The 11496-nt window shown below is 37.2% G+C and overlaps 1 protein-coding gene across 1 annotated transcript in view; it reads right to left on the bottom strand.

The window, feature by feature from the left end:
- The window catches only part of LOC129275137 (polypeptide N-acetylgalactosaminyltransferase 13-like), a 30996-nt gene that overhangs the window by 2617 nt on the left and 16883 nt on the right, over positions 1-11496 (bottom strand). Inside the window, exons 4-11 of the mRNA XM_064108658.1 lie at positions 9256-9422; positions 7181-7436; positions 6369-6485; positions 5853-5970; positions 4932-5032; positions 3225-3450; positions 1197-1286; positions 286-414 (exon numbers count right to left, since the gene is read on the bottom strand). Coding sequence (XP_063964728.1) covers positions 286-414; positions 1197-1286; positions 3225-3450; positions 4932-5032; positions 5853-5970; positions 6369-6485; positions 7181-7436; positions 9256-9422 — 1204 coding nt within the window. The remainder of the gene's footprint in view (positions 1-285; positions 415-1196; positions 1287-3224; positions 3451-4931; positions 5033-5852; positions 5971-6368; positions 6486-7180; positions 7437-9255; positions 9423-11496) is intronic.

The following is an 11496-nucleotide window of genomic DNA, read 5'->3' on the forward strand; positions in this document are numbered from 1 at the left end:
AGAGAACATACAGTTGTAAAATCCGAAAAAGTAAGAAAATGAAAATAAAAAATCCTCCGAAACGGCGGATGTATCAGAGAGAACACCATACCATGAGGTCTCAAATTGCACCGTAGAGATTGAACATGTCACCGAATAGTGTAATAAAGACTAAAGTAACAGCCGAGTCTCTGACGGACTTTCTTCAAACCTTCACCTATTTTTATCTAAATTATCTACTTTTATTAGAACCAAACTATCACCAAGGTGAACTTTCCCTCTATATAAAAGCTGGTTTCCACCTACCTTAGTATGTACAAGGCGAAGAGAACTTGTCTTCTGGCAGTTGGCCATCCGGACCCGACCGGGAAATGGAGTCTTGGTCAGACATTGACCTTTATGTTCCAAAGCATCGTCCCAAGTTAAAGTGAAATGCTGTATATTACAAAGCAAAAACAAACAAAAACATACAAATAAAATAAATGAATGCTTATCGCAAATGCAATCGCTAAAGGCCCTATAGCATTTAATACATTACACTTATTGATCATAGCGTATGTACCTTTTGTTTTTAAATAAATGGATTATTATCATTATCATCAGAAACAAAAATATTCCCTTATCATTGGTTTGAAGTTATTCCGAGTATTAATGAATGTAGGCCTGTAATCTCTTTGGGATTAGATCACTTAAACGCCATTTTCAGACATTGATTACAGAGTAAAGAGACTTCGTTATCATTAATTGTAACTCTGTCAGTTGTCATTTCTTTTTTATAAAAGAGTTTCAGGTTTTCGTTAATTTTCAGTAAGTTGCCTGGTCGTTTTCTTCTCTGTGGCATCGACAAATCCCACAATCCCCTTCCTACTCAAACGCAAACAGTTATACATACATCATCTCTCATTTTCACGACATAAAAACATTGTTAGCATGTTTAGAACATGTAGAATGCGATCTCCTTATTATAGTCACTGGCGGATCCAGGGGGGGGGCACAACCGGCCATTGACCCCCCTCCCCCTTTGAGAAGCAAAATTAAAATTTGTAAGGCAAAAATGCCGCCAAAACAGAAGTGCCCCCCCCCCCCCCCCCCGCTTTTGAAAGTGAAGACCCGGTTTTTTTTTGCTTGTCAAATTTTTCCTCGGAAAAATGTGCCCCTCCCCCTTTGTAAAATCCCGGATCCGCCCCTGAATAATGACTTATTTTTCAGTAACTTACCTGGTTATTTCCTTCTCCATGACAAGGAAACATTCCCAGTACCCCCTTGCCCATGGAATCAAGGCACATCAAGGTTAAAGCATTCTTGACCTTGATAAAATAGAAGAAACCTAATATCAGGGACCCGTCTTACAAAGAGTTACGATTGATCCGATCAACCGCAACTATGGAAAGCCAGCGCAACGACATCAACGTATAAAATGCATGTTTGTTTGTTCAAAATATTTTCTAGATTAATGTGCTGCATTTTCATACATTCATCAATTTCTTAAACATTGAGTGTGCTTCTCTCTGTATAGGACATGGCGCAAACTTCCAGTGAAAACAATTATGAGATTGATGGATTTCCATACAGTTGGGGTTGATAGATCAATCGTTAACTCTTTTTAAGACGGGGCCCAGAGTTACGAGTCATTCGATGTAATATGATGAATCTGCCTATGTCGAATATCTAGGACCACATGAATATGTAAGATCATGGATAACTTTAGTCATGTACGTTGAATCTACAAGGAACATAAAACTCTGTTCAGCTGATACACATTTGATACAGGAGAAACTCAATAACCTGGTCTTAAAGTATTTCAACTTGGGAGAATAATCGACTTGGGGACGGTCCACTGCTTTGTGCAAATTCACATGCATGTTGCGCATGATTACACGCAGTAAAAAAAAAGCACGTTCACGGTTGTTTAAGCCCAACACTTTCACAAGTTGTTTAAATTTTTTTGTAATTGTTTTTACTGTTTTTAACAACTTGTTTAAACAGTTTAAACAGTAGTTGTTAGGGTGACAATCTTAAACAACGTGCTTAAAATTTCAAACAGCGTTTTTACAGTGTCTACATATTTTGGTTTGAAACAAAACAACTTGGGCGACTTGATTCATAATAAAATCGAATTTTCAATCATATCTCTGTATCAACAGCAATCTATGAAAGTGGAAATGGCGTCTATTTTTTTATATACATTTAAAAAGCAAGAAAAAAAAATAGGACGTGGCTCCTTTTTTTGGAAATTTTGAAGAAAAAAGGAAATGACGCCTAATTTGGGAATATGTTGGGAAAAGGAAAACTAAGAAATGGCGCTTATTATTGGATACAATGGGGGGACATGTAACTGGCGCTGATTTTTTGTTATGTATTGGAAAACAAAGAATTAAAAAAATTGGAAATGACACCTATTTTTGGATATGTTGGGAATCAACTAAATAGGAAATTGCATCTTTTGGGAAATTTTGAAACAACAAAAATAGGAAATCGCTTAATTTTTTTGATATATTGGAAAGAAAACAGAATAGGAAATGGCGCCTATTTCTAGATGTGTTGGAAAAATGGAACTGGCGCCTATTTTGGAATAATTTTGTTGGAAAAAAAGGAAATGACGCCTATGATTGCTTGGGAATTTTGGAAACAACTGAAACAAGAAAATGACACCTGTTTTGGGATATGTTGGAAAAACAACCAAACATAGAAAATGGCGCCTACTTCGAGAAGGATGTTGGAAATCAACCGAAAAAAGGGAAATGTCGCCTAATTCATGTAATTTGGGTTAGGTTTGAAATCAACCAAAAATAGGAAATGGCACCTAATCTTCTGATATGGTGGGAAAACAACCCCATTATAGGGAATGGCGCCTGATTTTCGGTTTGCTGGAAAACTAAAATCGGTAATGGCGCCGTATTTTTTGATTACTGTATTAGAAAACAACAAAAAATAGGAAATGGTGCGTAATTTTCTGATATTATGCTGAAAACAACCAAAAAGAGAAGGGAACGGCGCAAAATTTGGGTTTGTTCTTCAAAAAATCAAAACATGAAATGGAACCTATTTTGGATATGTTGGAAAAACAATCTAAAATAGGAATTGGTACGTAATTTTGGACTTTCTGTTGGAAAACAACAGAAAATTTGAAATTACTCCTTATTTTTGATAACTTGGAAAACAACCACTAAAATGGCGCGTAATTTTCATGCCAGAAAGCAACCCAAAATAGAAAATGGCGTTTAATTTTCAAGATTATCACTCACCTCTCCTCTTGCGCGCACGTTTGTATCCGGGATTCTTAAGGCGGGAAAAACATTATCCAGATACCATTTGAAGTCGTGGCATTGGAGGTCTTTGCGTAGCGTGATTCGCTCGGACACATCGCCGTACTCCTGCCCGATCAGCTCGGGCCTGTTGGAGTAGAAGATCTGCTTGAAGGGCTCGTCCACCCAAACTTCAACCAGCCGCATGGTGTTACGCTTGTATGTTCTGGTGTTAATATACATCAGGAGAAAAAATAAATAAACGCCTATTAATTTTGAGGACACTATTCATTTGAAAGTCATGGGGTATATCTGGTGTCCACCCAAACTTGTGTTATGCTTGTATGTACTGGTGTTAGTATACATCAGGAGAAAAAAATAAGCACCGATGGATTTATTTTGATAACACCATTCAGTTCAGTCTATGACAGGCATTTCACGCTTCTGAAACAGCGGTGTTATAGATTATTGTGAGAAAAATATTTTGAGGGGGCACGATGACGTTTGTGGGATATTTTTCGGACTTAAAAAAAATGACAGTCGGTCGTTAAATGCTTTTAAATAAGGATTTAATTATCAACATTGAAGGAAACTATGATTTACCGTATATCGTATAAAACAATCAAAATAAATGATGGAAAATAGTCATTTTAAAGCCTGGTTTTAACAAAAATGTGTGATAGTATGATATTAATTTTATTTTAATTATTGGATTAGGACGAACTTCATATGATTTGTTTACTTTTTAAAAAAATCGTTTATTGGGTTTGTTTTTGAGAGTTTCGTTTATTTTGAAACTAATTGATTCATTGTTTAGATTTTAATGCATATTTTTGTGTTTGTTAGTCTTTTCCAATTCGTTTGGGTTCCATATTTATATAGATATGTATATATATAAGTGAGTATTTAATTTGTGCTATTGATTATGTAAATATTACTGATTCAATTATATTGATTACAATAGCAAATTGTATTTTATGACAGGGCCGTTGTGGAAAGCAGTTTTGAAACCGACAAAGCCACCCTGTGTAAATAAAACTACAAATAAAAATAAATAACTAAACAAATAAAAAGATAATCTTATTTCGTAACAGATTAAAGATTTTGACATTATATTAAACAAATAAAATCACTTTTCAACCCTTTTCGTTTCGTTTCCTATTCTTATCTCCTTTTCACCCATTGTGGCACTGTTTGATGTTGTGTTGAATGTGTTTAAACCTCATGATAAGGTAATAATTCCAACACCGAAGGATATGACACTTCACTTACAACGACTGGTGTGATTCCTAACACCTTACTTTTCTGTGTATAGTAATGCTTCTAATAAATTTGGCATTGCATACTAAAATGTAAATGAAAACACCTAGCAAAGGTCATTCAGATTACAATACCGATTGATTTTGTTTTCTAATCAAGTTGATAGCTATATGAATTCAAAATAATCTGTAATAGTCGATCCTTTTATATATTTTTTTTCTATTGCTATTAATGGAATATGTAACAGGTCCTCAATATAGTGTTCTGAATTGATATCTATGCATGGATTTTAATGCCCTGCATATAATATAGTCAAATTGATGTGCTTCTGGACGGATGTACCTATTATTTTGTTGCACGATTCTGAACAATAGAGTGATGATTTGAAAAACCCCGGTATATATGACATTTTCAATACATTGCCGCGAAAATTATATGTGTACTTACTTCAGATTTCCTCCTGGGAATTTATATGGCTGTTTCTTCCTGAATATATGCGCCACGCGAGAACAAGGATGGATTTCTAGGGTGCCGCCGCACATCCAGATCTTTTATTAATAAATAAATGGTACAAAAAGGTAACACAAATAACAGTTATTGCGCTTTTCTGTCTTCTTCAGTTTTTCGCTTATAATCTTTCTGTCTTCTTAAGGTTTTGCTGAATTTTCCAGTTCCATTTCAAACAAAGAGCAGCTTCTTTTTAAACTCTTACCAGTTTTCGACAATGTGATTGGTGCAAAAATGTTCTTTGGAGACACCAAAAGTATATACACTCTAAAACCAGAGAGTAAAAATTTACCCAATATTGGGTAGAAAGGGAACATGCATGTTTGCTGGGTAATTTTCCCCCCAATATTTGATAAAATGCATGCTTGAAGGGTAAATTTCAACGCTACATTGCGTACAATTTACAAAATATTTGGTATCTTTTTACCCAACAAACATGCATGTTCCCATTTTACTCAATATTGGGTAAACATTTTTTTAGAGTGTACAAATTTGGCCCTCAAATTAATGTGTGTGCATGGCCCTGTTTTGGGGATGCTGTTATACACCATAGGCAGCTATAGCAGCTACTAGAAATCATGTAGAAATTTGATTAAAATCCCCTTCATTTTCAAGCGGAACCTTTTTTTCTAGGGGGTGGGGGGGGCTTGTATTTTATTTCGAATTCAGCACCCCCTCTTCAAAATCGTTCCCAGGCTCATGTCTATGTGCGCAAACTCCAGTAAATCAACCAACCTTTTTCCTACATTGGCAACCTCTTAAGTTTCTTCAAAGAAGCAGAAAAGGGGGAAAAACAGTTCTTTAGAATCGGAAACGGTTCTAAGGGAATATTACTACGACGTCATAAATGATGTCGTATACCTTAAAGGAGAGTTCGAGGTTCTCAGCTCCCCATATATCAAAGCCGGGGTCGTAGGTGCCTATATTGTAGAAGAAACTCTTGTCGATGGAAAACAGACCGCCCGCCATCGCTGGCGATCTGGGATGATAAAGATGAAAGAATATTAATTATTATGATTATTTCTCATTGGTTTTCTTTCCGTCCTCAAAAAATTATACAACATATATATGTTTAAAAAACACAAAAAATAACATGAATAACATTATATGATGGAATGAATTATTCTCGACATTGACATGTGCATAAAGTTAATGCTCTTAAGAAGATAAAAGGCAAAATGTCAAAGACAAAAGACAGTTAGAAATCCCATTATCAGCTGCACCAATAATGTGCCATACTGGTCTTCCATGGGGACCAACAATAGCAATTTTAAGCAAGTTTAAACAACGTGTTGTTATAGTAGCGTATTGTTATTATCATTTTCATTATTATTATTATCATAATTATCATTATTATCATCATTACCAATAAATTACCTGATTGGCCATGATTGGTCCTCTCTCCTCCTCGCCTCATAATCGGGCATTGCATTCCAAATGAATCTCATTTCCCAATTAAAAGCACCAATGATTCCTTGTCCCGAGTTCGAATAACTGAAAAATAGAGATTGCATTCGGAATTCTCAAAACATGCTGCTGTTGCTTATGCTATTGCACTGTCATGCGTCATAATTTGAAGGTAAGAATTACCATGACAAAAATAATCGGTGACAAATTGAGTCTAGAATTTTGATGGGCTAGATTTTGGATGCTGTAATCACTGTTCCTTGAATTATTCGAGCGAGCGAAATGAACGATCAGAAATCAATGTATTACGTTGGGTATTGCGTATAAGAAAAAAATTCAATGACAATAATAATCCATGACTCTAGAGTAGCCTTAACTTTGAAAGGATAACTTTGGAATACTGTACCATATTTTCGAGCGAACGAATAGAACGATCAGAAATCGATATATTACGTAAAGCATTTTAATAATCATAGATATAATTTAAAATTTGAATTGGGAAATATTAAAAGGGGAATAATTCAAATGTAATGGTATACCGTTGCACCAGCGAAAACGACTCCAAAACGTGACTGAATGTCATTGGTAAAAATATCCGTCAGGGGAGCGATTCTTAACATCTTTGTACAAGATGTCAGATCTGACAACTTTCCTTGATTTTGATTGGCTGAGAAGCATTGTTACTATAGTAACTGACGGATAATCATAAAACCGGACTCTTGGGGTCGGTTTCGTTGCTGGTTTGACTGTATAGCATAAATGGGCGTGGTTATTGTTCGTACCCGAAAGTGGTCTCGTCGATGGCGTCGATGGATGGGCATACTACGTTGGTCTTGTCGTCGTGGATACGCTGTAAAAGCGGCTCGAGCCAGCCGACGTTGCACTCGACGTGCGAATCGAGGAAGGTTAGGACCGGTCCCTCGGCCATCTCCGCCCCGATTATCCGGGCGCGTATCAGGCCTTCACGCTGGCCGAGGCGAACGACCTTAACCTTTGGAAATCTCTTCATGTACTTGTCAAGTTGTTCCTTGAGGTATTCTGGATGTCCCAAAGATGAAAAAAAGGTGAAATGGATCAAAGAAAGAAAGAAAGAAAAAAGAAAAAAATATGCAAAACAAAAGAAAGATTAAAAAAGAAAATACAGCCAGAAGATGCAGGATGTTCAACGATACTTGATTACACTTATGTCTAAGTTTCAAGAACTATATAGATCAATTCAGCAAATACGACAAACATGGTCAAAGTTCGTTGAACCTAAATGACCTTTGACATTGGTCATGTAGCCTGAAACTCGCACAGGATGTTTGGTGATACTTTATTGATTTTATGTCTAGGTTTCACGAACTAGATCCATAAACTTTTACAGTTATGATGGCGATTCAACAAAACCCCCAACACGGCCAAAGTTTGTTGACCCAAGATGATATTTGACCTTGGTCATGTGACTTGAAACTCAAACAGGATGTTTAGTGTTATACCATTACACTTATGTCTAAGTTTCATGAACTAGATCTATAAACTTCAAAGTTATGACGGCATTTCAAAAACTTAACCTAATTAAGATTTTGACGTTGATTCCCCCAACATGGTCTAAGTTCATTGATCCTAAATGACCTTTGACCTTGGTCATGTGACTTGAAAATCCAGCAGGATATTTAGTAATACCTGATTACCCTTATGTTCAAGTTTCATGAACTAGGTTTATACACTTTTAAGTTATGAGGACATTTCAAAAACTTAACCTTGGTTAAGATTTCAATGTTGACGACGACGACGACGCCGCCGCCGCCACCACCGTCAGAAAAGCGGCACCTATAGAGGCTGTTCTCACTACGTTCCTAAAACTAGTTTACTGGAAACTAGTTTAGTGGAAACTAGTTTAACGCGTAGTGAGAACGGTCGAAGCGGTCTTGGAAGCGATCTTCCAAACCAGTTTGGAAAACCACCTCGCTTGAGGCTGTTCTCACTACGTTCCTAAAACTAGTTTACTGGGAACCGGTTCAGAAAGCCAGTTTGGAAGATCGCTTTGCTAGCGTTCTCACTTGATCACACGAAAGTGGTTTTCAAAATCACTTCACGTATAGCGCTCTTGTTGCTATGGAAACGCTCTCAGTGGGGAGACACGTTTCGCGCGAAATTCGAAACCACAGCATAGGCATTCTACACCTGTCGTGTGGAGTAGCGCGCTCAAAATGTGCGAAGATCGCTTCCCGAAGAACGGTTGTGTCCTCACTTACGCTAAAACCACTTTTCCGATGCGAAGCGATCTTGAAAACTACATCGCGAGGTGGTCTTCCAAACTGGTTTGGAAGAGCGCTTCCAAGAGCGCTTCGACCGTTCTCACTTAGCGTTAAACTAGTTTCCACTAAACTAGTTTCCACTAAACTAGTTTAAGGAACTGAGTGAGAACAGCCTCCGATCGCTTTCCCTCGTTAAACTGGTTTTAGCGTAAGTGAGGACACAACCGTTCTTCGGGAAGCGATCTTCGCACATTTTGAGCGCGCTACTCCACACGACAGGTGTAGAATGCCTATGCTGCGGTTTCGAATTTCGCGCGAAACGTGTCACCCCACTGAGAGCGTTTCCATAGTAACAAGAGCGCTTTACGTGAAGTGATTTTGAAAACCACTTTCGTGTGATCAAGTGGGAAAAATAGCAAAGCGATCTTCCAAAGTGGTTTCCTGAATCGGTTTCCAGTAAAAAGCGTAATGAGAACGGCCTCAGTCTTGCTCTGCTATACAGGCGAGACAAAATGGAGAAAACTTAAGAAAAGGAAAGGGAAAGAGTGATTTATTTGCTCTTTACGCCATCCCCCCTTTCCCTGTGGGATTGGATTTAAGAGGTAAACCCGGTTTACCTCTTTGACTGAAGTCATCGACCAGGAGGACCTCGGCGATTAGCTCTGGCGGAGATCGATTGAGCACGCTATGGACGGTCCGTAAGAGGGTCGACCACGACTCTTCCGTGAAACAGATGATGACGCTGGTCTTGGGGAGATCGTTGGAATACTCCTTCGTTTTGCACCTGTATGACGAAGTTGTAGTAAATTTATCAACTTAACTAAGTCAACCGGGTATTGTATTCTATTTCAGCAGGGGCGGAAATCTCTCCCCAAAGGTCGGGGGGGGGGGGGACCCGGGGCTGGTAAATTTGACAAGCAAAAAAAAGGTTATTTCTCAAAATGTAAGGTAATTTCGACCAAAAATACATTTGACATTTGACAAGCCAAAAAAAGGGTCTCACCCAAAAAGTAAGATCATTTCGTCTAAAGTACATTTTTTTAATTTCGATTTCGGATGATGTATTTCTTTCCATCATAAAAGACCAAAAATAGTAGGGGGACATTTGATATTGTGTCCCCCCCCCCCCTACTATTTGGGGTAGGGGGCGCGTCCTCCCTGTCCCCTGGGATTTCCGCCCATTTCTTTCAGCAGGATACATTCATATTTTGTTTTAATTAAAGGGGATGGGGAGGGAGCTTCCTAACATGGTGTTTATTTGAATAACAACAAGAAAAATCAAGCAATCATAACGACATTTCATTATAAATCATATGTAAAATATAAAAGTTATGATAGTCGCTTATTTAAAAAAGCTGTTATATGCACAGCGTGGTCATGAATGGGAGAGTCGATGATGTCGGTCACTCACTATTTCCATTGTATTTTATTGTGAGAATTATACCCTGATTTATTTCATTTGACAAAAAGTATGACAAGGACATTTTTCAGAGAATCACAATAGGTTACCCCAATGACAATATCAATTTTGTTTCACATTATAATGAGAAGACGATCAAAAAATTACATATTAATTTTCATATTTCATGTAAAATAAAATACGAAAAGAAATGGTGAATGTCTGACGTCATCAGTAATAATGTGTACCTCTATTTCAAGGAATATTGGAATTATAGCCCTGCCCCTAATTATGGTTAAGTATACTGGCGTAAATACAATCGTGATGTCATACTAAAATTATTGGGGGTAACACAATAGTTCTCCCCCCCCCTCCCACCCAAACAATACGTTCTCTGCTTGAATATACTTCCTAGCTCGCAAGTTATTAAATATTTACTCAGCATTTATCCACATTCATCATGTTCAAGTGTATTGTTGAACATTGATTTGACTTCACGAAATCTGAACTGCAATATCCCATTTGTTCCCTGTGTCTGCGATATGTTGCAAAAATGAAGCCCAGAAAAAAAAATCACCCGAAAATCAGTATTTACTGTTTCAATAAGTAAAAAATAAGACAATAATAGAAAATAATAAAGAGACCAGAAACACTGTCTTGTCTTGTAAATACTGCACTTGAACGCCTCAAAGAAGCTTTAGACGTGCAGGCCATTCATGCAATCGCTGTCGCTATAAACTTTTTTTAATTAGCATGTTTTTGCTAGTTTACTGCCCGAATTGAGTCCCATTTACTACATTGTGTTACAATTAGACGCCCATGTCATAAACTTTAAATTTTCATTCCGTGAAATATTGACAATGACTATACGAATTTATTTTCCCCTGATTTTTGTATCCATTACGAACAATGTCAAATTATCAAATACAACGCACCTCAAAATAGAGATTTATAGATTTTTTTAAGGAGAACTTTGTAATGTCAACCTTATTATTGTCCTGACTTATCGTTATATATTGACAGGCTCTTACGTCATCGTACATTATCTATCATTGTGGGGCCTGTGACACAAAGCTTAACAATCATCCTAGACATTACGTTTGATACTTTGATTGCTTGACTACTATGTTCAATCATTTGTGAAAATCAAGCGTACGATTAATTGCTTATCATGGGGAACCGGGCCCCGATTTATATGATTCTGATTATCGAGTGCACTGTGACAATGTCCGGGGATTCCCTGTGTGGGGAATTCCCAGGCTAGGTCTTCCGCACAGACATTTACACGGTGTGTTATAAAAAAAAAAAAGTAGTGGCGTTTAATAGACCAGTTCGTAGATACTTCATGGACAATTTTGGTCAAATGACCTTTCATTTCTTTCATTATGATAGGCAGATTTCAAAGCAAGATATTACGTAAGCTTGCCTTACATATCAGGATGAAGAAATTGAATAGACC

The sequence above is a fragment of the Lytechinus pictus genome, chromosome 13, assembly GCF_037042905.1.
Source record: "Lytechinus pictus isolate F3 Inbred chromosome 13, Lp3.0, whole genome shotgun sequence".
NCBI classification, from domain to species: Eukaryota; Metazoa; Echinodermata; class Echinoidea; order Temnopleuroida; family Toxopneustidae; genus Lytechinus; species Lytechinus pictus.